This window comes from Melopsittacus undulatus, chromosome Z (genome assembly GCF_012275295.1).
Source record: "Melopsittacus undulatus isolate bMelUnd1 chromosome Z, bMelUnd1.mat.Z, whole genome shotgun sequence".
Lineage (NCBI taxonomy): Eukaryota > Metazoa > Chordata > Aves > Psittaciformes > Psittaculidae > Melopsittacus > Melopsittacus undulatus.
In genome coordinates this window covers 12,198,496-12,226,231 of record NC_047557.1, presented here as the reverse complement: position 1 = coordinate 12,226,231, position 27,736 = coordinate 12,198,496, and the positions used below count along the sequence as shown (strand labels likewise).

Here is a 27,736-nt window from a genome sequence, read left to right as displayed (position 1 = left end):
GTTAATTTTCTGTTGCAGCCAAAGCCAGAACATATCAGGACATTGCTGTATAGAGGAACATAAGTATATGTTCATATTCCCCAAGTATTATTATCAGAACAATTACTGTTCTTAGTTTTGCTCATATAGTCCAGTTTGTATTCTGCTTAAACACTCTTCCCAGAAGTACAGAAACACCAGCAAAAATACACTTACTGTAAATAGCCTGATGCTGCTGTGTTGCCTATTATCTGTGGGTAGTCCAAAAAACATTCATCGCTCTTTCAACCTGCTTCAGGGCGTGCAGGAGCCCTGTTTGAGGCTGACAACTAAACTGAGATTAAGGAAGATGCTTCTTATGAGTTATCTGATCCAAAATAGCTCTGCTTATCTTCTTTTCAGCTTTATAAAAGGATGTACATACTTGCCTTAGTTCAGACATTCAGTGGAACTGACTTTGACAGCTGTTACTGTATTCTGGGATGTGGAGTACAACTGATGTGTACTCCCCATCCTTGAGGATTTCTGTAGCAAATACCCAGCCTATAGGGAGTACTATTCCATTTTTTTGTGTCTTTCTGTTGCAGGGGTGCGGCGCCAGATTGCCCACTGCATGCGAAAGGGAAGCGGAGCCATCAAAAACTCCTTCTGTGACCCAGCAACACAGCCAAATGGACGACAAAAGAAGTGCTATGAGAAAGACTGTCCACCCAGGTAACAGATGCTGGGAGGGCTCTGGTAGTTTTAAATAGCAGCCTTATTCAAAAGAAAATGTTGTTTGTAGTACCAGGTTAGTGTGGTATCTATGGGTGAGAGCTCCCAGCCATTTCAGAGCAAAGTGGCAGCAACCCAGTAATGGACAAATTAGGAGTGAGCTGCTCTAAGGGGTTTCTCATGTAAGTTACTGAGCTCTCTGTGCTGAAAATAGCAGAGATTGCTCTCTCATCTGTATAGATAGTATATTTGTTCAGTTTAAGTGCAGGTGTTCCTGAAAACTATATAAATTTTTCTTATTTTAAAAATTTTACTCCTGTCTTAGCTAAAGTGATAAGGTATTTCTGTGTATGCCAAAAACTCTCAGAAAAGGGTTTTTTTAAGCCTTTTGATGCTATTTTTCAGTGGATTTTGATACTCATTTGTCCATTTTGTGAGGGAGGACACTTGGAAATGTCCACTTCTGTAACTAAATATTATACATTCTTTACTATTATTTGGCAACTTTTTATCACGTCCATCCTCTCTTTTTCCTTTCAGCAAAGTGCAGCTTTCTTCATTCTGTGATCACACTGGAATAATGTTTCTATTCCTGTAACATTATTTTAATTTCTTTTCATACCTGTTTTTTCTGTTCTTCCATTTTAACAAGTAGGGTGAGGAAGGCTGACCACAGCAAACATTCCAGGTGATAGCAGAACTGTGGGCTTGTAAAATAGGCACAAGTTTATGAAGGAATCAATATTGGGTTTACTTTCATGCTGTAGGTACCAGAACATCTTTATTTGTTCTTCCGTTGTCTTCAGAAATTGTTTATATGCTGTTTGCAATGGCATACGAGTCTTTCCCAAATAATTCTAGTTAAATCAGTATGAAATAAAAGTCATTACAATGATTCCCTTACAGTGTATTGTGTTACATTTGCCAGCAATTAATTTCACAAAGCTTAAATGTAAAGAATTCTGCATGGATATTGGTTTAATTAATTGTTTCCAAGTATTTTCTTAACAGAATATGATTCCTGCTCTTGGAATTGCATCTTTGCGCTTGCAGCACCTATAAATGACTGTTAAAAGCATAAACTACCATCATTTCAGAATTCTTTGTAGATTGCTAGGAAATCAATTGATAGTAGATAAAATTATTAACTAGTTGATTAGTTAAGAGCTGAGGCTGCCCACATACATGGGCTTGGTTTTTATTTATAGCAAGTATAAACTGTGCTGGTTATTCCAAATGATCTCAATTTATCCCATTTGTTCTAAGTGACTGCATTATTCAGAAAGTGCTCATGTGAAGCTGCAGAAGATCAAGCGTTCTGTAGAGAGGTGGCTAAATTCTGAGCTAGAGTTTAGGACAGTACTATTAAACACAACAGCGCAGGGGACCCTTAATGCTGCTGCCGCAGAACTCAAACTGTCAGATGATCTCTCACATCCCAGCAGTGAACCAGGTTCTTCGCAGGAGCATCTTATCTAAAAACAGAAGAAAGTTCTCTTGCATAACCCTCCCTCCTATGACCTCCCTCCTATGATCCTGCTGATGGAAAACACGCTGTGATGAATATAGCTACTAATTGTAGTGAATATAGCCACTAAATCATAATTAGAATATTTATCAAACGGTAGCTACAGCCAAAGGATAATGTTACTATAATGTTTGCAGCTCTCACAAACCAGATCTTATCTCCTTAATTAATTTCAGGAATTTAATTATAAACTGTTCAAGTGACAGACTTCTGAGAAGTTCAAGTCTTAACATGCTTGTTTGTTAAAAGAAGCTGGTGCGAAACAAATAAAATACTTAAAATGTCACAAAATATGTATGTCACATGTTGACTCGGAGCAAAACGAATACGGCTGAACAACTGAGAGTTAAAATACTATAGAACTGCTCAAGTAAAACTTAAGTGATATTGCTTAGCTAGGATGCAATGAGATAGTAGCATAAATGTATGTGTTTTTTTTTTATGTTATATTATGGAATATGGTTTCCAGTTACATGTTTCTTTGGTAAGCAGGTTTTCAACACCATGGGTGTTGATAATAAAAATTAATAGATACTACTTGAAGAAAAAGAGTGAGATTTCAGCTACTTATAGTGTTCTGAATAAAAGGTTTGCTCTCCCCTTAAAGGAAATTGTCTGGAGCATTTTTAAGCTGACTACGCACTTGAACAGAGTTACCATAAATAGATAATTCTACAAGTACATGGGATCTTCTGGTTTTTATCTGCTGTTACTGCATTGTCCTGCTTCCAGGCTACTTAGTAGACTCCAACAGCATAATGAGAATAGGAAATCATGGTTCTATAATACTACACAGAGTGCAAATCAGTGCTGAGTTGGTATCTGCTGTGCCATAGTAGAAGAAGACAATCTTCCTTTAGGTGTGACACAATACAGTGGGAGAGAGGGAACATTCAACCCAGTAGGCATGAATATAGCAAATTTGCTTCCGAAATCCCATGCTACTTTTTCAACAGGTTCCACACCTCATTCAGCACACATCATCTAGGTACAGATGAGAGCTGTATGGACAAGGATGTTGGATCTTTGCTTAATTGTTACAGACCTTGTAAAAGAGATAGGGATCATGTAAGGCAGCTGAATGCCACCTGGAAGAATCAGATTTTCTGCCTACCTTAGTTCCAGGCTGGACTGCAGAATATCTGAGAACTCACAGCAGCAGCTGAAAACTAACTGAGGTTATTTTTAACATGTGCTCACACCTATTAATTACCAAATCAAGCATTTTACTTGCTTGTCTGTTACCACTATCTGTGCCTGCTTGTGGAGATAAGACAGTCCTGTCACTTTGCAGGGATCAGGTGATGAATTAATATTTAAGAAACACTCAGATGCAGTGGTGGTAAATGCCATCAGAAACCAGGGTAGGAACTAGTGCAGGATGGCAGCTCTCACCAGGCTTCAGTTTCCACCAGCTGTTGCAGCCTCACCAAAATCAGCACAGCAACCCACTAGTTTTCTTCCCTATATCCTTTTCTTTGCCAAGCATCCCTCTATATGAGTGATCTAAAGAAAGCATTGCAAACTTGCTGAGGGTGCATTCAATCCCACTGTCCATGTCACCGACAAAGATGTTGAACAAGAACGGTTCCAATACTGATCCCTGAGGGACACCACTCGTTACTGATTTCCAACTGTGCATAATATATATTAATAATATATATTTCTCTTTTTTTATTGCTGTGTTTTGCTGAGGTACGCTCACCTTTTCTCTTTAATGGCTTGTTAGTTTTCCTCTGTTGTTTAAAGAAGACTGGAAGATTGAGAAACAACCCAGAGAAAGGCAGGAGAAGGAGAAAAATAATTTGTTCTTTTATTACAGCAATGTCCAGAGGCCTCAGCCAGGGCAGTGATGGCAATGGGCTGCATTCTAGAGCATGTAGCAAAACAGTCTCTGCCCCAAAGGGCTTCTCAGATAATTTAGAAGGAAATGTGATCTATATACATAACTAAAGGGAAGGAAGGTAGGTGTAGGTACCTGGGAGAATACCAGATGGTTGCACAAATGAGTTGTGTGCGCAGCTTGATTTCTCTAAGGATTTTTTTTTTTAATGATTAGGAATAGATATCAGTGCCTTCCACATTAGTGACAGCTCATTTACAACTGAAGAATAAATTAATCAGGAAACAGAGAAGGAACATGGAGACTACAGAGGAAAGGGAAGAGCGATTGTCAGCAAAGTGAACAAAAATTGTTGTAAAACTGGATGTCAGACTTTATATTTATCAGAATGGGATTAGTTTGCTCTAAGTTCATTGACTTTAAAAAGAAAAAGTACAATAGAATGGTATTTGTTATAAGCCAAAAGCAATTTTTTCTGCCTTTCTGTCTAGAAAGGTGTTTTCTAAATATGTCCCTGGTTTGGTTTTCAGCATAAGGCTTCATCACGACCTGCTTAAAAACTCAAGAAAAAGTAATAATGTCTAGGAGCTTTTGTGGCTTAAAGTTACAGCGGGGCCAGTTTTTTTTATAGAGCAGCTGGAAGATATGTTTATGCCTAGGGCACTCTGAACTAGAAGGAAAAAGATTATTCTTGTTTGGTTTTGTTGTTTTTTATTCAAAGTATGAATCTTTATGCAAATGTCACAGTTATAGCTGATTTTTCTCAAATAATATAAACCCATAAAATTTTGCCCTCCTTTATTATCATGGATAATAAAGCGGATAGTTGATCCACTTTGGGTCAGCATGAGAAGAAATAGGTGGATGAAGCTGTGAAAAGGTGAGGGTAAACTGAACGTAAAGGGGATGACTCTTGTCAGTAAGGTGTTTGGCAATGGAAAACACTGTAGTAGAGGAAACATCGTTCATCTAGCGATAAATGTTAGACATAGCAGGCTACGGAAGACCATCTTTAATCAGGAGAGAGGTTCATTTTTACTTCATGAAGGAGCAAAGTACAGAAAAGTTCACCCTGGTCCAGATCTGGAGGCTAAGCCCAGAGGTGCAGCACTGCAGGGCACTGATCCAGTGTGGGTGCACACAGCTTAGCTTTGACTAGCTTGCTTTTTGGGGTTGTGTGCCTTGCTGCTTCTCCTTCTGGAAGTAACACAGGACCAGTTTGAGCATTTGTACAATACTGGATGCATAGATATGTGTGAGGGGGCCACTTTCTTCAACTCTGTGCTACCATCACAGACCCTCCAGTGATTCTCATTTGTTAACTCTTTCTGTACTGAGGTAGCAATAATAAGCACATAAATAGTAGGATGGAGTAAATAGATTACTAAACTTGCTAGCAGTTCCTCAAATTTGGATTTGAAAGACCATCTACTCAGTGGATTCTTACACACTGTAAAAACATTATACTTGGTGCCTGCTCTGTCTGAGAATCAGCATCTTGTAGTGATTGTCTGGGACAAGTCAGATGGGAAAGCCCGAATGATCTGGACTTAATAGGAAAAGCTTACATCTGACCTCAGAATTTAAATTGCAGTTTGTTCTTCTTGCAGTCTCTGACCTTTTCTATACCATGCTTATGATGGATTGTTTTCTGATGTTTTTTACCCCCATGTTTTTCAGATGGTGGGCAGGAGAATGGCAGAAATGTTCAACCACATGTGGCCCAACAGGCCAGAAGAAGCGAACTGTTCTTTGCATCCAGACCGTGGGATCTGATGAGCAGGCACTGGCTGTCACAGAGTGCCAGCACCTGCTTAAACCAAAGACTCATCTGTCATGCAACAGAGATATCTTGTGCCCATCTGACTGGACAGTGAGCAACTGGACTGAGGTAAATTCATGTAAACTGTAACATTGACCATTTTTTGGTTTTTTGAGGGGTTTCTTTCAAAATTACTGATTATAGTCAGCAAAGAGGACCCAATGATGATCTCTGAGGACCTTAGCAAGTGTGGCATCTTGACTGTTTTTAGGGATTTGGATTCCTGAGCTTTCAGGACTGTAGAACAGAGCATGCTTGCACACTAAAAAGTCTGTGTAGTACTCTTTACTTCTGTGGACTAGATGGGGAGAGGCTCTGTGTCGTATCTGTAGGCCTGCAAGAAGCATTTTTACATTCTTTACATTCATATTTCTTGCATCCATAACTCTGCTGGTTTCCCCATAGCATGCAAGCTTTTTGATTCTAGTATTAATCTGAAACCCTAACAATCATTAGAATGCCTGTGTATCCTCAAGAGTTAGTTAAATATTGTACAGTTATTTCACTAGCAGCTGACAAAGTGCAGAATATGAGATCATCAGAACGATGACTGCAATATACTACATTTATTTAAATATACTGCAACATATTTTGCAATGTCTGTTAGTATTAGTAGGGAACACTTATTTGATGTGCTTTGTCATAGGTTTCAATTTGTGGAAGGGCTTCATACTGGTATCTACAGGGTTTTCATATCTTCACTTTCCACTGAAGGCCAGGGGAGTTCAGGATCCCCAACATGTGGAGCAGTCTACGTCCCCATGAAAAATAAAAATGCACCAAGATACTTCTTCTGGAATGGGAAGGAGGAGGGTTTGAGCCATGTGATATTTTGAATTATTTTATTCCGATTCTGTATTGTAATACAACTTGCTCATGGTTCACCTCACAAACAGGCAGTTTAGCTGTTAGTGTAGCTGACAGTCATGATAACAAATGCACAACAAATATTTTCCATTTCAGGTGTCAATAAAAATGAAGTTTACTATGTTCTTCAAAACTTCCAGGGCCAGTGATTTGGATGCAGGAGTCAAACCCAGCATTAGCAAGTTTGATGAAGATACCATACAGGGGGGTGCTGTTGGCTCTCTTGAGGGACAAGATGCCTTGCAGAAGGATCTAGATAGGTCAGAGTGTTGTGCAGTGATTAATGGGATGAAAATTAAGAAGTCCAAATGCTGGATTTTGCACCTTGGATGAAATAATGCTGGGCATAAGCATAGATTAGGAGAGGAGTGTCTGCAGAGCAGTCCTGCACAAAGGGGTCTGAGAGTGCTCGTCAGCAGCAGGCACTGTGTGAACCAGGAGCATGTCCGAGGAGGGCAAACCCCATCCTAGGTTGCCTCAGACACAGCATCACCAGCTGGTCAGCAGGGTTGATTCTCCCACTGTGTTCAGAGTGGGTGCAGCCTCACCTGGAGCACTGTGGGCAGTGCTAGGACCCACCATTAAAAAGGATGTGAAGGTCCTTGAATATGTCCAGAGGAAGCAACAGAGAAGAGGAAGAGAGAGGCACTGTGCTCTGCTGCCTGGTACCCAGTAACAGGACAGATGGGAATGATTGAAAGCTGCGCCAGGAGAGGTTCAGACTGAACACCAGGAAGCATTTTTTTACCAAGAGGGTGATCAAACACTGGAACAGGTTTCCTAGAGTGATGGATGATACCCCAAGCCTGTGAGTGTTTAAGAGGCATTTGGACAATGCCCTTAACAGCAGGCTTTAACTTTTGGTCAGCCCTGTAGTGGTCAGGCAGTCAGACTAGATGACCACTGTAGTCAGTTCCAACTGAAAATATTCAATTTCCTTTTTGAAAAATCCTCTCCCTTCTTTCTCCCAGCTCTGTTTCTGGTTTTGGTTTTGGTTTGGGTTGGGTTTTTTTGCCAAACTCACTGGTTTTGAAAGCAGGTTCCAATAGCAAATTAGTAGAGTTTTGTAACAGTATTGATTCAGTTTATGCTGCTCACAAACCATCATCGCTGAATGTTGATTATTTTGTAAACTGAGTGAACACTGTGTTTTAACTGTCTGTGAAAAAATAGACTGGGGATTACATGGCTGGCAGTACAATTATATAGAAGTGACGTGTTATTACAGAATACAGCCAGTGCTCCTGTGTCATTGGATTGTATTTGCGAGTTACTGACAAAAATAAATTTTTACTCCTATAGAAATTGGGGAGGGAGTATAAAACAGACTATTTCACCTGCAGAAATTAAAGTGTTGTCAGGAGACTTGTGACTGCAGAATGTTCTTTCTTGGTGAATGTACAGGAGAGATTTTATACAGGCATAACATCCCTCTGCATTTATCTGACTGCTAGAAAGTCTATATTTTGTAAACCAAATGTACTTGATTAGGCAGAAAATGAGGATAGAGTGTTGTAGCTATTCTGAAATACCTTTTTAGTACTTGGTCATACTCTAAAGCAGAGATTTTCAAGCTAATTCTGGAAGGCACTCATTACCCATAAAAGTTAATGAGGTTGGATGTTCGTTTTAACTCATACAAATGCTAATCTAAGTCATCCAAGTGCCAAAGTCTGGCAAGTGTGTTGTATTTCTGTGTAAGCAGCAACATAGTCAAATGCAGCTTGTGTAAACTTGCATAGCTCTGAGTACTTTAATGTGCTATACAGATGAATGTGCAAGGCAGACAGAATAGATAATGAACTTACCTACTCTGAGGTTATTTTGCTTTCTTCCCCACTTCTTTTACTGCAGAGCTGATGTTATTTTAGAAGTGTTAACAGCAGTGTCTCAGGAAAACAAGGTCACTGGTGTTTCTACTGCCCTGTGACCTAGACTAGCTCTAAAAAGGGTTAGATATCCCAGGGGCTTTAAAATGCTGGCAGTAGGAGTATTCATCACTTTATCACTTAAGCACCTGGTTTAAGAGAGCTGAATTAGCTGGTCAGGCTCCTTCATATCCTAGGAAGACTTCCTCCAGCCTGCTGCATTTAACATCTCCAGTCAGCCCGCCTTAATACCTCAAACCAGAGTAGTGCTCCCATTTAAGAAGATGCCAGGTAGGGCATCTAAACTACTCTCAGCACCAAAACTGCTCTCAGTAGTCTATAATTCAGGAGAGATGTACTAGCAGCCCTGGCATCACATCATAATTGCATTAAGACTGAATGAAAAATCCATTTCATAAAGTCAGCAAAGATCTGTGAGTTGCCTGGATGATCGCAGTGGGTTTGTGGCACTTTTTGTAGCCAGCATTAAGCCAGTCAGGTATGATTTTGATGGCAAGTTTTTAGTCTGTGTTTTATAACCCTGGTGGAAAAGGTACTGGCTAAACAACTTTTGTGATTCACTGAAGAAATTAAATTCTAGCATATTACTTTCTTATTTTGTCCTTATTGTGTAGTCTTTTTCACTGCTGTTTCCCCAAGGCAACATTTACTGTTCTAAGTGTTTGGAAAGAGCTCCATGGTAGAATATCATTAGGATAAAGGGATTGTTCCTCAGAAAAAGCTTTGTGATTGATTATTTATCATGATGATTCTTAATTATAACCAGATGCTATTTGATACTTACTTTTATTGTTATGTGCAGCAGAATGAAGAAGGAGATAGCAATAATTCTGTTTTGTTTGCAGTGCACAGTTACTTGTGGTGGTGGAATAAGGACTCGTAATGTCACTTGTGCCAAAAATAACAAAGAGCCATGTGATACTTCCAGGAGACCAAATTCTAAGGCCCTGTGTGGTCTCCAGCAATGTCCTTCTGCTGGAAGATTTCTGATACCCCCACTGGCACCCAGAAGAGGAAGGATTATAATCAGGAAAACAACTGCTAATCCCAAAGAGACTCCTCCTCACAGAACACCCATACCAAGCCTGAGGTCCCATACAACAAAAGTACCCACGCCTGAAAGTGTAACTCCCTGTTTGCCTATATCCTCTGGTTTAGGTGATGTCTCAGAAGAAGAAGGAACAGCCAACAGAACATTACAAAATAATTTTGCTGGACCAAGTGATTTTTACAATTATCCGGTTGTTTCTACTGAAAATAGTTTGTCCCAAAATACTACTTCATGGCCTTTTCACAATAGCTTACGTACTGAAATTATAAAACATGTTCAAAATACTTCTGAAAGTGAGCCATTTTCTACTGTAGAGAGTGAGGTGCAAAGAAGTGAGGACACTCCCATCTCCTCTTTTACCAGTAATCCAGAAATAACTTCCAGTTATGATTATTTAACCGAAGAATCTGATGACATGGATGGATCACTTGGAGGCAGTGAAAAACCAATTGATCTCCTTTACAGCACGGAACTCAATCCTGAAATCAGAACCAAGAGCACAACCCTGCATACTGTTTCTCCTGTCCTTCAAAATGAGAGTATGACTTCTCAGCCCCCGCCAGCATCTCCTCACCAGGACCCTTCTACTCTCCTTCCTGTTAGCAGATCAGCACAAGGGTTGGCATTTCCAGCAACAGCAGATTATATCAGACTGCAAGTTGATGTGCCTGTTGTAGAAGTAATTAACCCACAAGCATTGGTTACAGTAACACCCACAGTGTTTGGTCACATACCAAGAGATCAGACTGACAGCAGAAGAGAAACGAAGCTACCTGAAACTGTAACCACAAGCACACAGTCGTCAGCTCTAGAGCCTGCTCTCAGGAACCAAAGTGCAACATCTGAGGGTATTTTAAGCAGTGTCAAAGGAAACAGTCGCCTGATAACATCCAACAGTTTGCCTGGTGATGCCTACTGGGTGGTAGGCAACTGGAGTGAGGTAAGTTATTTTTAACTCGTAAGAAGTGGAAGGTGTGAACTGCTGTCTGAACCGCTGCTGAGGAAATAAAGCTTCTTAGTTTGTTAGTTATCTGAAAGGAGTGTCATACATTTTGATGCAGTGCTTCTCACGAGGAAAAAAAAAAGAACGGTAACTTGGAATATCTAATACTAGGTTTCTGACACAGAATATGCCTGTAGGAAGCTCTGCAAAGGGATCTGGACAGGCTGGATCCATGGGCTGTAGCCAAGGGGATGAGGTTCAACAAGGCAAAGTGCCAGGTCCTGCACTTGGGCCACAACAACCCCATGCAATGCTCCAGGCTTGGGGAAGAGTGGCTGGGCATGCTGACTGATGGAGCTGAACATGAGCAGCTTGTCCCCAGGCAGCCAAGAAGGCCAACGACATCCTGGCCTGTATCAGCAATAACATGGCTTCCTAGCGAGGTGGTCAACACTCCAAGCCTGTCAGTGTTTCGATTGTTTTGACAATGCCCTTAATAATCGGCTTTAACTTTTGGTCAGCCCTGAAGTGATCAGGCAGTTGGACTATAGGATCACTGTAGGTCTCTTCTAACTGAAAAAAAAACCCTGTTCTAAAGCTTTCCAGAGACCTCACGTTCAGGTTTGTCTATAACCAGCAACACCTCAAGGGTTTTATTTTAGAGCACAGCATACTATTAAACAATTAGATGAATCCTGGAGACACTAAATGAATATGTGTGTATTTCCAAATTAAGTACATAACATGAGTTAGTTGTAGATGTGCTTTTATGTTGTAGCCTTCAGTTACATACAATTTCTGTCTAAATTATGTCTGTTTTCAAACTTACTATGTGACCAGGGTCATGTAGATAAGTTAGCTATATTACTGTGTAATGCACATTAATACCATTGTTATTTACACATATTTTCAGTTGTCTGTTAATAGATTATTGTGGTGCATTTCTGTCACATCCCACTGTTAGTGTTTGTATCCACCATTAGCAAATGCCTCTCTAAACTCAGAGCAGCATTCAACCTCATAAAACCAGTTTAAATCTACAAAGCAAAGACTATTAGTCCAAAGTTAAACCAGTATATCCAGGGTTCATAATTTGTCCAGCACATGTACATGGGAGACATTGTAATAATAAGCAGTTCTGCAGCTTTGTTTGAAGTTTAGGTAATTGCATATTGGAGCTGTTTTGTAGTAGTGGTAACATAAAATTAGAAGTGTATAATTAAGAAATGCTATAGTCTGTCCTAGTGATTCTTTATCTCCATTAAAAATACATTCCTTACATATAATCAACATCCTTTGTACTCTAAATGAAGATTCTATATGTTCCTAAATATATCCAGTATTTTCCAAATATCTGGTGGTTTTGTTGTTCTCGTATGGACTTGCTTCAGTTTCATCATATATTTCTTCATAAATGATGTTCATTAAGGTCCCAGCTGGTATCTGCCAAATAAAATGGAATAATTGATATAATTTTATTTATGACCCTCTTTGTGAATTATGGGATTAGATTTGTCTTGTTTTGTAACTGTCATACTTTTGATTTATTCAATTTGTGGTCCATTGTAAACCCAGGATTCCCTAATGCAGTATTTCTACACCAGCAGATGTTCTGAGATTGGTTTGGGATGTGTGTAAACGTGTGCATGTGAGTGTGTTTATGTATGTATAAAAGGTTCTCACTACATGGAGTATTTTGCACATGCTTTTCAATTTCAGGTTAGTGTTTTCTTACAATTTTTATCGTGGTGAGATGTTTTTGAATTCAGATTGTGTCTTCCAACATTCCTGCAACTATTCCTGCTTGGCATCATCTGCAAATGTTTTAAGTGCATGCTGGCCTTCATTAAATTAGTGAGTGTCAATACTGAAGAGAGCTTGGCACTGAACAGAGCCCTGCAGGACCTTTTCAGTTTTACACTGAATCACCAAAGCCCACTTTACTACAGTTTTTCAGTCAGCTGCACACCAATCTAGAAATTATTTGACCTAGACCATATTTCCAATATTTGCTAAAGAATGCTGTATGTGATCATGTCAAAATACATCCCGTCATCTGTCTATTTTCATTAAGCCAGATAGCCCTGTCAGAGAATGATATTGGATTGAATATTTTGTGCTACATAAGTACATGTAGGCTGTTTCATTGCTTTGTCTTCTTTGTTAGTGTTTACAATTTTGATCTCTTCCATATCCTTTTGTGAAGTAAAGTTAGATGAAGTGTTGCATTAGGCCATAGAGCTGACTTTTCCTCTTCCTAAAGATAATTTAACAAGTGTCCTAAAGATAACTTGGAATATGTTCTTCTCTAATCCTCTGGGACTTTTCCAAACTATTTTAAAAAATAATTCTGAGCAGCTTAAAAATTATTCAAGAACACTGAATGAATAATGGGTAACATCAATACATTCAGTTTCACAGTTCTTTTCCAACTTTGAAGAAGAAAAGGTGGTGAAAAGGAGAATTTGTGGAATCTCTGTCTTTGGAGATATTGTGAAGCCATCTAGACATTGTCCTGATTAAGGCAAAAAAGTGCCAATGACACTAGTGCTTCTGTGTGTAACTCTTAACTTCTTTCCTACCGCTTTCCCAGGTCATTCTGGGCTGTTACTTTTCCCTTTCTAAGAGTTATCTGGATATCAAATATACCCCATGACCTCATTCTGAACCTCTCTTACTAGTCATGGAAAGTCACTTGCACTTCCTCCTTCTGTAATAGACACTGCTGTGACAAGAAGTAGTCTTGGTTCCTGAATGACAAAGAGAAAAGCAGAAAGTCTTCCGGAGCTCCAGAGTGATTGGTCTTTATGTGACCTGAAACAATGGTCAAGAAACCTAAAGCTTTCACCCAGTACTATTTGCAACATCACGTCTTTCTGTTGTGGCTCTGAATCTTCTCACAGCCATTTTTGAAAGAACCCTGCTGTATTTCACCTCCCTCAGACTAGAACATAAAGTTTTGCAAATAGGATCTGCCCAACATCATCCCTGAACCTATCTTTGCTCTTAGGAATGCTCAGAATGGGACTTTGGTCAAAGACTAAGCAGCCCTTCTATAAAGACGTGTTTTTTTCAGACTCGTATAGCGGGGCTGGAGAGAGCCAGGAAACAGCAACCAAGATAAGGACAGTCAGTCCTAAACAAACAAGTTGTCTTGGATAGATACATGACTATGCAAATCTGAACAGTGGTATGCAGTCCACTTCAACAGGATCTTTGCGGCCTCTTGGACAGATGTCCCAGGAGTCTCAGAAGCTGGAGATGGCATGCTGCAGAGACTTTGCAGATTCACTCTCTTCATAATGTGCAATTTTCCCAAAGTTCCTTGTTGGGACCATTAACGTTTTTTCATTTCTTTGACTGAATCTGGTAACAGTTCCATGTCTTCAGCGTTTCGGTTGTCTATTTTGTTTTTCTCTGCCTTAACTTCAGCTTACCTTTCCTTATCTTTCCAAGGACACTTACTCAGTTTCCCTGTTTAACTTTCCCACTAATGCATAGGGAGTTCAAACCACACAATAGTAGCTGCTCTCTTTATCATTTTGCTGGCTTAAACCAAGATTATTTATGCTGTTACTCATGCCAGCTACAGGCTGCTTGGTGAATGTTGGATTTCAGTGTGTATATAGTTCACTGCCCCTCCCTTTTAAAGGTAAATGGGTGTTTCTAGCCACTTTTCACCCCTTCCTGCTTCAGAATAAAATGATAGTGACTTTTTTGGTGAACTCTTGGGATCTGGATTGGCACAATCGATATTCTCTTACCTCAGCAACTAAAACCCTCCAAATGTTGGAAACACTCGCTCTCTGAACTCATTTCAAAAATCCTTTTCTGGCACAGTTTTTGCAAGAGCCTCATACAATTTATTTCAGATTTTCAGCATCCAGCACTCCATTTGCTGAATGTCTCATGAGCAGTACTGGTGATAGAGAGGTAACAGTGCTGAAGATTGGATGCAATGACATTTTACACTGGATCCCCAAAGACAGCAGAAGGAAACAATGGAACAGCTGGTATGGATTTAGAAGGTCTCAGTCAGCATGAGTTTGCCAAAGAGCAGTGTGTGGTATAAATTAGAATTTGTATTGTCTTAACAAAGCAACAGAACCTGAAGTAAGACTTAGGTGAATTTGAAATCTTCCCTTGAGTATCTCAGGTAAGCTAGGCTGTCTAAAATTGTTCTAAATACTTACATTGATTGATTAATCCTGATTGTTTCCATAATGATTCACTAATGCTGCGTTTGCCCCTGGGCTTTCCTCTCACCCATGTGCAGTGCTCTACCACATGTGGAATGGGGGCTTTCTGGAGACAAGTGGAGTGCAGCAGCAGGAACACATCTCACTGTCAGCACATGAAAAAGCCTGACCCTGCAAGGAAATGTTATCTCCGCCCGTGCGCTAGCTGGAAGACAGGAAATTGGAGCAAGGTAACTTGATTCAGAGCTGTGTGTGAACAGTAAGCTTGCTAGTTCAAAGAGCAGCAAGTTCAAAATACTTCATTTTAAAAATAATTATTTACTCAGTGAATGCATGCATGATTCCCAGATGAGAATTCAGCACTAATTTGTTAATTTCCTGAATAAGCTATTTAGGGAAACGCACCTCCTGTGAATTCTGTTCTTCCTGTGTAGGGGTCAGGCTCATCAACTCTTTCATCTAGAGCTAAAGCAGGGCTCACTGTCCATGTTCTGTGGAGATCCTAGGTCAAAGCTGTAGATATTTGCCTATGGCATCTTTTAGATCACTGCCTCAAGAAGCATGTCCTGATTTTAAGAAGCAAGTGGAAATTTGGGAGAGGATATTAATATGTTCCTGTTCACCCTTGCCACCATGTATTATTTCTTATGCAACATGGTCTGTTCCCCATTCACGTAACTTCCAAATTTTAGGTTACAAAACCTAAAGAAAGATGTACTGGGGAGAATGCCTGCCATGACTAGGGTCTTACTTGGTCCTTGTTATGTAGACAGGCGAGATCAAGAGGGAGAATAGTGTCCAAGGTAGTAAGTGGAACCCAAGGAGTTGCATTTGAGTTCTTTTTTGGTATTATAAGATGTGTGATGAGCGTCTGGAAGGACTTCAATGACTTCTTGAAGCTTGTTACGTTTTTGTCTTCATGCTGTCTAAAGCTGAGGCTTCAAACATTGGGTTATTTTTCAAGACTCAAAAGAGAAAAACTATAAAATCTATTTGCAGTAATGTTGATTTAATAAAGAAAAAGATCTCTCAAACTTTGTCAATACATATGATTTTGCAGATAGCATTGTTTCCATTGGGCTAGAGGGCAGATTCATGCAAAGAAAACGTTACGGTTACAGAACTTGTGTTGTATAATTGAGCTCTTTGACATAGAATTGATTTGTACATGAAACACATGCCTTTTAAGAAAGTCCACAGAAGGCCAAGGCATTGTGTAACCACTTTAAGCATTTGAAACTCATTTAAAATGATATGTAGACATCTGCAGTTCCAGTTTCAATAGGTCATATTTCACCTTCACTTTTTCTTTATAAATGTTACTGCTCTCACAACAAGTGGATGCTGGTACATCACAGAAAGTAGCTAGAAATTGGGTTTAATGATAAAATGTTTAATGAAACAAATGTTCTAAAGTGTCAATCCAGTTGTGAGGCCAGTTTGAGACAAAAGGCTTTTCCTTGCACATTTCCATTGTGTTAGCCACCCCTATTTTCCAGCAATTGAACTATACAAACCTAATAACAATTTTATATATAAAAAAATGGCCTTTTTTTTTTTTGCTTTTGCATGTGGCAGCTATTTTTCTTGTAACTTGTTTCAAACATTTTTAAGGCACCTTATCACAACAAGATGGCTGTATTCCCCTACTAGGAGCGAAGAAGACACTTCTACACTTTACTCTCATCACTTTACTCTCATCTAATTCTTTCACTCCCCTAAAAGAAAGGTGTTTGAGACTAGGTCTTAATGCCTGAGTTTAATACCAAATGTATTTTGCACATTTTGGGGCTGTGTGCTCAGTTTCATGCACAGTCACTTCTGTTTCTATCCAGAGGGACAGAAACTTCTGTGAACAACAGTCTGAACTCCCCTTCCAAACATCCTTTAGGTTCCAGGAAAGTATTATGTTCAATTTCCGTGTTCAGCTGAAGAATGCTTATTTACACAGAGAAGAACAGCATCAATTGTTGTATTGCATGGCAATAAAGATGAAAACTGAAAGTGGTATAGGCAGAATTGGCTAATATGTATTTGTCCCCATCTTTGGGGCAGCAAATTCAGTTCTTTCCGTATCAGGGCAGGTTCTGTGCTTTGATATCTGGGACAGAACCTGGTGCTGCTGCATTAGGCCTTGGGGTAAGCTCTGAGGAGAAATAGGAGGCTGGTAGGGCTATCTTGGCTCGCCTTCAAGCTGAGAAGTGATTTCACAGGCTGTGAGTGGGGGTCAGAGTGTCCCTCTCTTCTCATCCAGGCTGCACTTGGATTATAGAGCCTCCATGTAAGAACAAGGAAGGTGAAGGTGGGAACCTCTGCTGTAGGATGAGTCCATTGCCTTTAGTGGTATCAACAGCAGCTCAAGTCTGTGGGCTAAGACAAGGAGTAGTTTTACCAGCCTGAGTTACCTGATGCCATGGACACCTATGTCTTCCATCGGCTGTTTGGGAATCAACTCAGGCAGCTGTGCTTCTTCCCTCATTCTCTCCATCCCTGAGAAACAGCTAAACTGACAATTTCTATGCATACAGGATTCATTTTTTGTGTTTACTGTATTATGACTCTTCCACAATGACATATTTTGAACTAGCTGGCAAGATTTCCTAATTAAATATGCCCTTATGTTATTAATGGATATTCCAGTGAAGAAAGGGAAGTATTTATATAGTATGTTCTGATTTGTGATGATGAAAACCACAGTGTTTATACCCAACAGAGTACTGTTGTCACGGTGAACTGGAAATTCCCTCTGAGTCAGGGTGTTCAAAGCTCAGTGTCATGGTTAGAGCATGTTTTGAGGGTGTTTTTGTTCAAGGTTTTTTTCCAGCCAGGTGGAGGAGGGGAGTCCGGGAGGAAGGAGAGACAGGACACCTGACCCAGGCTAGGCAATGAGGTATTCCATACCATAGCACGTGATGCCCAGGATGCATACTGGGAAAGAGAAAGCTGGAGGGGTAGGGCTCTGGAGAAAAATGGAGGAGGGAGCACGCGGTGCTCGACCGGGCAGGGTGGAGTGAGTTATGGGTCGGTGGCTGGTGGGGTGTTGTATTCTTTTCACTTGCTGTTTGCTGTATCATTATTATCTGTAGTAGTAAATGGCAGTAGGGGTTTTGTGTTATGCCTTAGCAATTAAACCGTTCTTATCTCAATCCGTGGTGGCTACATTCTTTGGATTCTCCTTCCTAACTCTCCAGGAGTTGGGGGACTTGGTTTAAACGACGACACTCAGGCTGTCTTCCTGTGTGACTGAGGAAGGGACAGCCCCTTAGTGGAGCATCACTTAGATATGTGCCTCTTTCTGTTTTGTGTACAGTGCTCTGCTAACTGCAATGGCGGTTTCAAGACCCGTGACGTTCATTGCATTGATGTTCGTGAGAAGCGACTTCTCAGGCCTTTTCATTGCCAGTTACTCGGATATAAACCACAAATCAACATTAGTTGTAACATGGAGCCTTGCTTGCAGTGGCATGTGGAGCCTTGGAATGAGGTATGGTTGTTTAAAAGAAGCTTTAGGGAAGAGCAAGTATGTGTCAGTTAAGTGTCTGAGAGACATGCTGTAGGTCAGCTTAGGCTTGAAGGTAAACACACAGCTAGTACAACTCAAAGGCTTTGCAGTCCTTGTATATAATGTTATCATGGATGTTTGTAAGACTTCCCAGAATCATTCTTAGGATTGCATGTGATACACAGCTAGAGCTGTAAATTACAGAAAGAGAGAAGATGGCCTGGAATAAGATTTGTTTTAGCTATCATACTGGATCAGTAAATGTGATTCATTCAGACTTATTCCTTTTGCTACCATTTTAATGTTACTTTCTCATTATGATTAATTTAGAATTAATTTTAGAATTTTACACTTTTGGGCTGGAATTTTATGGGGCCAGAGTCTGAGGTCAGATTTAAGATGAATCTCACTTTTGTAATATAAATCTTGCAACAAACTCATAGGCAGCCAGGCACATATTTGTGTCAGCTAAGGCACGTGGTCTGATTACATTTTGGTGTTTGCACCCACTAAAAGCAGCTTTGGAGACAGCAGCAGTGTTTGAGACACTGTGGACATGATGCTTTTGGATTCTAAAGGTGATCACATTGCTTCCTTGCAGGCCACTGACAAATCACAGCTGCAATAAGAAGACCAGCATGGGGGTTTCCTTTCAGAACAGTGAGCAAGGGTTCTAAAAATAAAGCATAGCCAAATGATTGCAGTCATTTGCCACTTACTAACAATATTTCACGCAAACATTTGTCCAACCCTGGCAGTTGTGCTAATGCTAAGAATACTGAATAGAATAGGATTGAAATATTTCATTTATCAGATGTCAGCTCTAGACCTCTGTCCATAGGGATGCAGTTCCTTGTAGGACAGGAACAATGCGTTATTCAAAGTGTAACTGGCACCTTATTTAATGTCAATGTACAAAATCTCTTGTATATTTTAAGCAGGCTCTACTGTAGACCTAGTGAGTAATAGTAAAAATTACTTAGTCATATTGGTCTGTGTCATACTGTCATACTAGGATGTGGGCAAAAAAAATGTTTAAAAATAACTTAGGTCATTGTATGATGCTTTTATGGCAAAATACTTAATTCATTGTATAGATTGTGTGAATTTTGATGTCCTTGACTGCCTCATAAAAATGAGATGCTGCATCTCACGAATTTCTGCTGTCTTCAGTAAATATTACAGATTAATCCTGAAGACATGTGACTTGCGATCTCATTCTCGTTAGAGAAATTACTGTTGCCAGTGGTGCTAGTGAGCAGTTCTGTGTTATCTGTTCTATGTTGCCACTTCCATGTTTTCCTATATTCCATGCATTAATATGTGCCAGGAACAGCTTTTCCCAAGTATTTTCACCAACAAAGGCTTCTTCTTCTCTGTTTCCAAGCATATGAAGAAATAAATGTTTAAGTGTAGAGCTTTTATTTATATCTGGACTGTAAGACCTGATATTGCAGGCTACCCTGCATCTTTCTAAATCACATGGATCAGTAACATGCCTCTTGTTACCTGTGGTTCCACATTTCTAAATGAGGAAGATTTCCTCCTGTCTTCATGGTCTGTTTCTGGGTTCTCATCCATTCCCACTTCTCGCCTTAATGGTTTGTGCACCTCTTCTGTAGTGTTCGAGAACATGTGGTGGTGGACAGCAAAAGCGACATATCTACTGCCCAGAAGAAGGCCACTGTGACTGGACAAAAAGACCTAATGACATTGCACCATGTAACAGGCAACCTTGCACACAGTGGACTAACCAGGCATGGGGCCCGGTAGGATTCAGTTCTTGTTTTATGTGTTGTCGTGAGTTGGACATATTTGGCCACTTGTCTGTGAACCTCTGTGCCTATGGCACGTACAGTTTCTTATGCAGAGCTACAATGGAAGATCTGAAAATATGACTAAACGTTTCAGAGTCAGTCCATCTCAGTTTCTTCAGGTCATAAACATTGTAGCTTTCCCTTCTTCTTGCTGCAATAGGTGTTGTTGGATGGTTGATTGTTTTTTTTCCTTTTCTAATCACTGAACAGTTTGGGTTGGAAGGGACTTTAAAGCTCATCCAGTTCCAACCCCCTGCCATGGGCAGGGACACCTTCCACTAGAACAGGTTGTTGCAAGCCCCATCCAGCCTGATCTTGAACACTGCCAGAGATGGAGCAGTCACATCTTATCTGGGCAGCTTGTTAGAGGGAAAATAAGAAAAGAGATACCATTCACATTCTTCCGTTACTCATTCAAAATTTTCAACTCTTTCAGACTACTGGGGGCCAGGTTGACTCTTAAAGCAACTCTGTGGAATATTGGACTAGCCCACAGAAACAGAAACTCTGAATTTTGACCAATACCCGTCTACTTTGGTTTCTGAAAATCTGCTTGACAAATATAAAATGTATCTATCTTTGGTGAACCTTCCAGTATCTGTAGTACATTTTTAGTTATAAAGAAACTGGTGTATCAAATGAAGCTCTCCCTCCAGTTTTCTTAATAAACCTATTCATATATTACAAATACTCCTTACAGCAGCAGAGAATATTGAAAGAACACCAAAGCCAGGAGACACAAATAAAGAAACAATGGAGAGTCATTTAACACGGAAAATTTAATGAGTTGTTTATGACACAAGGCCATTAGATAGGATATGAGTATAATATAATGCACAGTGAAACTAACAATTAAATATGGAAGTGAAAATGCTGGGATATGCTTAAGATAAGCAGCTGAATACCAAAATGTATAACTACTTTACTGATTTATTAATCCCATTTACTTCACTTCATAAAATATCTTTTATAAACATCAATCTAAAGTTGCCACAAGAGTACCTAAGATCTTTTAAATGTACTTCACACCAGTAATATTGTGTCTTTTGAACAGAAACATTAGAGAGAAGATAATTTGCATAAAAATTAAAGAGGTACCAGTCCCCTCTTCATCTCTTGCTCTTCATTAGCTGACGTTCTCTATCTGTTGAAGTATTTATGTTGGTGGCCACTATATATATGAAGAGAAAAAGAATTTAATATTAACTGGAATTCTCAGATGCTCCAGGATGTTGGAAGAATTAAGTGCATTTACACAATAGTACAGGAACATGTTTTGAAAATGTTCTTTTTTGTGACCATCTGTGTGCAGCCAGAACAAGCAGCTGGCAGTTGTTTTGTGGTTGTAAAGAATGGGTAACCACAGTGTAAATGTCACCAAAGAAAAAACATCTCACTGAGCTTTTTTTAATCTTCAGCTCAGTCATTTCTAGACCTAACATTGCAATTGATTATTCATGTTTAATTTCAATGGTGAGAAAACACAGGAAACAAAAAAAAAGTCAGTGTACAGTACTAATTTGGATTACCACCCACTTACGTTGTAGGTTGGCATTTCAGAGCATCCTCACCCTCCTCTTGTAGAAAACAGTCTTCTCACCCTGGTTACACATTTCAAGATGCTGTATTTATACTGTTTACCCTCTACTACACCCTGCTAAATCTGGCCATTATGCACAGTGTATGTGTCTGAGTGAAGAATACAGTACACAAAGTACTTCAGTTTCATTGGTTCTGGATCATAGGGCATTTTTAGCTTCCTGTCACATTACAGTTCAAGTATTGGCATATTACACAATTTCCATATAGCAGGCTTTTATGTGTGTTAAAATTACTCTCTTTCAGTGCACCGTTTCTTGTGGAGGAGGCATTCAGCAAAGAACTGTGGAGTGCATGAACACAGAAACTAATGAAACTGAAAATGACAGTATGTGTGTGGATAAACCCAAGCCCACAGAATATCAGAAATGCAGTCTGCAAGAGTGCAGGAAAAGTACAGGTATGATAACACACCTGCAGCAGACAGTTTACAAAAAGTTCTGCATTTGCGCTGAGATTCTGAAAAAAAATGAGAGCTGACCCAGTTTACCAGCTCATTTTGATTACCAGGGGCTCAGTAATTACAAGTCAGCTTATCCTGCTACTGCTCAGCCACACTGTTGGCAGAATTGTGTTATCCTGTTCTCCAGCCCTTCTGGCCTTGTGCTCTCATGCTGGGGAATGCAGTTCTCTGAGCATGCATCCCTAATTCATAATGCCACAATTGAATGAATAGGTCTGTTTGTATTGACCTCTTTTAAGTAACTCACAGGCTGCTCAGAGGGCTTGGAGGGACATGCTGTGAGTCTAAACAGATGCCATTTCTTAAGATGGAGTGCAAGGAAGCAAAGTGAGACACTGTAATAAAAATCTGATTGGCAATGAACCCAGATACAGTCTAGACACCATAAATTTGGTCCCCAAAATAAAGAGGTGGAGAGAAGTCCCTTTGTTACTCAGGGTATCTCTCTCCCTCAAAAGCTCAGCAGCCCTGTAGATGATTAATAGCCCAGAACAGAAGTGGCAGGGGGCGGAGGAAGCAAGGTAACTTTATCTGTAGCCTCTACAGTGCATTATCCAGCAGGTACCCTCAGTTAAGAGCAGCAACAGCTGAGTCCTTCTGGAAAAGCCTTCAAAAGCCTTTTGGAGAATATTTTTATTCCTTAGGAAGTGAGCAGTAAAGGTCCAATCTGGCATTGAGACAAGAGGTTGACTCCTGAGGGCAGTACGTATCTGTCATACACTTGAGAGTGGTGCATCACTCCTGCTACTGCTCAAAGATCTTCAGCACATGTTTTGCCTGAGGGCTGAACTGGACTGCTTATCTCCTATCCCTCTCATGTTAAGAAAGAAATACTTGGAGAAATACTACCTACACAGACTAGTAATATTATTTCTGTGAATAAAAGCTCAAGGGGCCAGTAAAAGTAAGAAATGCCCTAGTGGGTAGACCAGTGGTCCATGAAGCCCAACAGTAGTGGCATTAGAAGATGCTACTTGGGAAGAATATAGGAGTTTAGTGCTTTCCTGTGATTAATTTCCATGGTATTCCTCCAGCATTCCCAACTGACACATTAGGCCTATTAAAGGCACCCTTTTTGGTGCCTTTAAATTTATGGAACTTTTTCCATTAATATGTTGCATCCCTTTTTGACCCTGCCATGCTGTCTGCTTTCCCCTCTCCTGTGGCAGCAGGTTCCAGAGGTTCACAGCCTGCTGTGAAAAGGAGTACTTTTATCCATTTTAAACTACCTTTACACTAGTTTTACTGAGTTTCCTTAGTTCTAATATTAGGGGATTTGCTGAATAGCCTTGCATTTGACTAATCCACCATCTTCCTACTTTGGCAAACCTTGACTATCCCCCTAGACATCTATTTTCACAACTAAGGACCCCATTTTGTTATATCTAAATAAATCTGACACATCTCAGTTTATGAACACCGCAACGGGTGTATCAGCACCATAATTCATACAGTAGCAATCCCTGGCTTATTCTTGTGCTGCAGGAGCTGAAGCGTGGCCAAGCTGAACTTGTAGTTGCACGTCTTGTCTATGATCTTCTGCCTGCCCTGCGTGGCTCTGCAGCACACCGGCAGCCCATTGTGCTTGTCTTAAATGCACTGTTAGAAGAAGCAGAAGCGCCAGATTCACAGATCATTGTTGCTGGACTTTCTTTGGCAGTTCTTTAAAGAAGAAACATCGAAGTGGAAAACATTGATCAGCTATATCTTCTGCTAAAGTAAAGCCTCACTGAGCAGTAGCAAAAGAAGGCTGTATTTTCCAAGACAGAAGGTTGTGTGAAGTTTAATAGGACGTCTTCACTTAGAAGTCCAAAAATTTCAGGGTAATCAAGCTGATCTGTAATACAAAGGAAGAGAAAGCCATTATAAGGAAAAGCCTTAACACGCACATGACTGTCTGGCATAAAGCAGATTAAAATTCTAGAAATATAGATCACATGTCTGCAAAATATAGCTAATTCTTCTCTTCTTCTCCACCATAGGGCCACCCTGCAGCAAAGACCAGCTCTCAGTTCAGTTCTGCCAGAGGCTGAAAGGTATTGGCAAGTGCTTGTTGCCGTCCATACAGACTCAGTGCTGCTTCACATGTAGTCAGCCTCGAATTCATAATAAAGCAAGATACGGGGATCAGCGAGGCCTCAGACAACAGAATTACACTAAATCAAGAAGAAAATCACCTCAAAATCAAGAAAACAACCAAGCTGCTTGGCACTAGTTGATTTTTATCTAATTGCTTTGAGTAGGGCTTCTGTTTACAGGTTTTACGTTTGTTCTTTTTCTTAACCATCAACATAAATGGAAATCTGTGATCAAAACTGGGAAAACACATCCCTTAGGGTTATTGGTCCTAATTTACTGATACAGTTTTTTCTCTGTAATAGACCAAATTCTCTAACATAATTTGCAGCATACCAGCAGTTAGTACTTTAGGCATGCATAGAGGCTAGAAACAAGCTTGCAAGAATGTTTGTTTGTTTTAAATGAATGTGTAACTTGTTCTTTCTTCCACTTCTTTCAAAACCCACTTGAAACAGCAGCACTGCTTACTTGAGTGCTGAATGAAGGTGGCCGATGGGGCAGCAGACACAGGCACTGTGGGCCAGATCTCTTTATGCTCACTCACTTTTCTGTATTTAGGAATCAAGGTGAAGTGGTAGTGTTTCTCAAAATTGTTTGCACATTTCATGTGTTTAAGAGCAGAGTTTTTTCTATTAACTGATTATATTGTGCAGGCCAGCTTGAAACTTAGGGTTTTTCAAAAGAAAAAAATGTTCATTTAGTACTTGACTGAACCTCTAAAGGATACCTCAACTATAACCTGTCCTGGCCAGTTTTCTTCTTCTGCGTGTGTCTTGCTGTAGCCTGAAAACCCCACCAAATTTTGGATGTTAAATTCCAAATATACTTTAAACCACATTTCTTGGTACCACAAAAAGCAAAGCTGATTGGATCTACAACCTTAATAGATAGTCACTTGAACCAATATTCAGAGCTATGGTTTAATCAAGTATCTCCTAGTAGAGTGATTAAAATTAAAAATTAAAACCACATTCACAAGAGCACTTTATCACCTCACTCATAGTAAACTTTTCCCCACTGCAAATCCTTGATCACAGTGAAGATGAGGGCACATGGGACAGGAGCCTGAGACCCAGAGTGTCTGTGTAGCTCTGGGCCTCAGGTGTTGGGAGAGCACCAGACAAATAGTGTAACTGTTTTGCTATTAAAGAAAATGGCAGAACAAACTTTTGGAGACCAGACTGGACCCTTTGAGGCAGAACTGGGCGTTTTCAAAAGAGGTGGACAGAGTCTGACTTTTGAATTCCTTTAGAATTCAGACAGATTTGGACACCTTGGTTCTTCTCGCTCTTTTGAAAATCTCAGATTTAATCCCTAGCTACCTGACAACTTGAGATTGTAATACAATAAAATGTCACATTTATGCGGAGCAAAGTGAGGCACACAGCCATGAATCCAGGTGTCACTATGGTTACAGAGCTATGACTACCAGGAGTCATATTTTTAGACAAACCTTTAGGAATGTTAATAGAAATATTCGGCCACAAATCTGATTGTCCTTTTTCATAGATTTGTGACATTTGGCTAAGGGCTTATTTCTTCTCTTGAAGTCTCTGGGAGTTCATGATATGCAGCACGGTAAGGTTAGATTTATGAACCTCTGTGATGGCAATGTATCCCCAATTACAGGTGCTGATAAAACTTAAAATCCACTGTTAAAAATATGGTGCTAATATAACAGTTGTGGGGGATGACTTACAATGGTGCATGTGCATGCATGTGTGACACTGCATGCATGCACATACCCTTAAAATAATACGTCTATGGTGTTGCTGGCCAATACCAGACATAATGCTTTTTAAGTTTCACAGTGTGCTTATGTCCTTCTGAGGTCCTGAATGGCTGCTGACCCTTTGAGCAATGGAAATCCTGACAGTTCTTATTCAACTGGGCACAGAAATACTGAATTATATGAAGAAGTGGAGGTGTTCTACCTGTTTCAGGAAGTATTTGGGCAGCGCTTGTCATCAGGCTGCATTGTGTAGAGCAGAGCCTGTGCTGCTATATCTAATGCAGCTCTCTGATGGCCAAACAACCCAGACTGGTGTTCCTGGAAGCAACCTCTAGGATTTGGGCAGGACAAAGATTAACTTCAGAGTCAGGCTGTTCTATGCTCAGAGATACCTGCAATATTTTATCCACAGAGGTCAGAAGAAGTGGCCATCAGGTGTGTGAGCTGATGACAAAGAAGATGACTGATAGTGCAGGTGGAAACATGCCTGGGAGGGTTGTCCATTCCAGTGCTCCTTTTAGCTAATGTAGAGTAAAACCATTTCTAGCTTCATTGTTGGGTTGTTTTGGGTTTGGTTTTTTTTTTTCCATTTCTTTTGAAATGGATAAAAGTGAATAAATAATTTATGGACATTAATCAAAATAATCTTTCTACCCAGGGAAGCATAGTCATCACTGTTGCACAGCTTAAAATTTTAGGGAGCAGACTGTGACAAGAACATAAACTGTTTTAATAAAGCAGTATTTTGCTCTGTTTTGCATAGGATCTTACATCACACTCATCAGCCTATTAATCTCCTCTATGCTAACAATATCTGCAGTCATCTTTCCCATCCATTTAGCCAGATTCCTTTCGTATGACATAACTATTTTAAGTAAATGTGAATTTATGATCCTAACCCAGACGGTCACTATTCTCAAAACTGACAAGAGTATTAAGTGCAAAGGTGTAATATCATTATATTATCATATTATCCTGAGACACATCAGCTTCAACAGGTTGCTCAGGAAAACATGGCACATTCACTGCTTGTTCTAACATTTCAATGTTTAAAAAGCAAATGTTTCAAGCTTCAATAAATGGCATTGCTTACATCTGATGTCGCTGGTATTTTATGTTTCCAGTGCAAGAAGATTCGTAAGAGGGAATTCCAAGGGGAAAAAAAAAAAAAGTTAGGAAGTATCTTTTCTACTTCAGGGAATCATCATCATTGAGGTATTTTGATGCTTGATATTCCAACAAAAAAGAGATCATTAAAAAGGGTGAGGGGAAAAGTAGAATAAGGTATAGTGCTGAGAAAAAAACACACATTAATAGGCTTAGCTGTTTCCTATGAAATAGGTGAATAGGTGACATTTTACCACTCATAGTCCAAGCAAGGTGCCTTAGCCCCTCGGCAACAGCTGTGTGCATTCCTGTTGTGTCTATCTGGTCAATTGCTGAGGTGAGCAGCTCGAGAGAGGACAACATCAGCTCCTGAGCAGAGGGAAGCTCCGTGTCCAGGAGCCTCAACTCACAGAGCGGCGAGAGCCACCGGGAGAGCCTCAAGTCCTGGACAGCACTTGTCCAGGAGCCGGCAGCTCCGCTGATGCGAGCAGGGACTCACGGGGACGGAGCCAGGAGGAGCGGCACCAGCCCTGAGAGGTTAAAAGCCTGGCCCAGGGAATGGGGCGAGCAGGGCGGGTCGGGGCAGTTCACGCAGGCAGATG

The 27,736-nt window shown here is 40.2% G+C and overlaps 1 protein-coding gene across 1 annotated transcript in view; it reads left to right on the top strand.

Moving 5' to 3' along the window:
- The window catches only part of ADAMTS12 (ADAM metallopeptidase with thrombospondin type 1 motif 12), a 168,195-nt gene extending 141,074 nt beyond the window's left edge, over positions 1–27,121 (top strand). Inside the window, exons 17-24 of the mRNA XM_031051603.2 lie at positions 567–693; positions 5,745–5,955; positions 9,488–10,633; positions 14,913–15,065; positions 18,146–18,319; positions 19,960–20,106; positions 22,000–22,153; positions 24,199–27,121. Coding sequence (XP_030907463.2) covers positions 567–693; positions 5,745–5,955; positions 9,488–10,633; positions 14,913–15,065; positions 18,146–18,319; positions 19,960–20,106; positions 22,000–22,153; positions 24,199–24,431 — 2,345 coding nt within the window. The 3' untranslated portion in view covers positions 24,432–27,121. The remainder of the gene's footprint in view (positions 1–566; positions 694–5,744; positions 5,956–9,487; positions 10,634–14,912; positions 15,066–18,145; positions 18,320–19,959; positions 20,107–21,999; positions 22,154–24,198) is intronic.
- Positions 27,122–27,736: the final 615 nt, after the last annotated feature.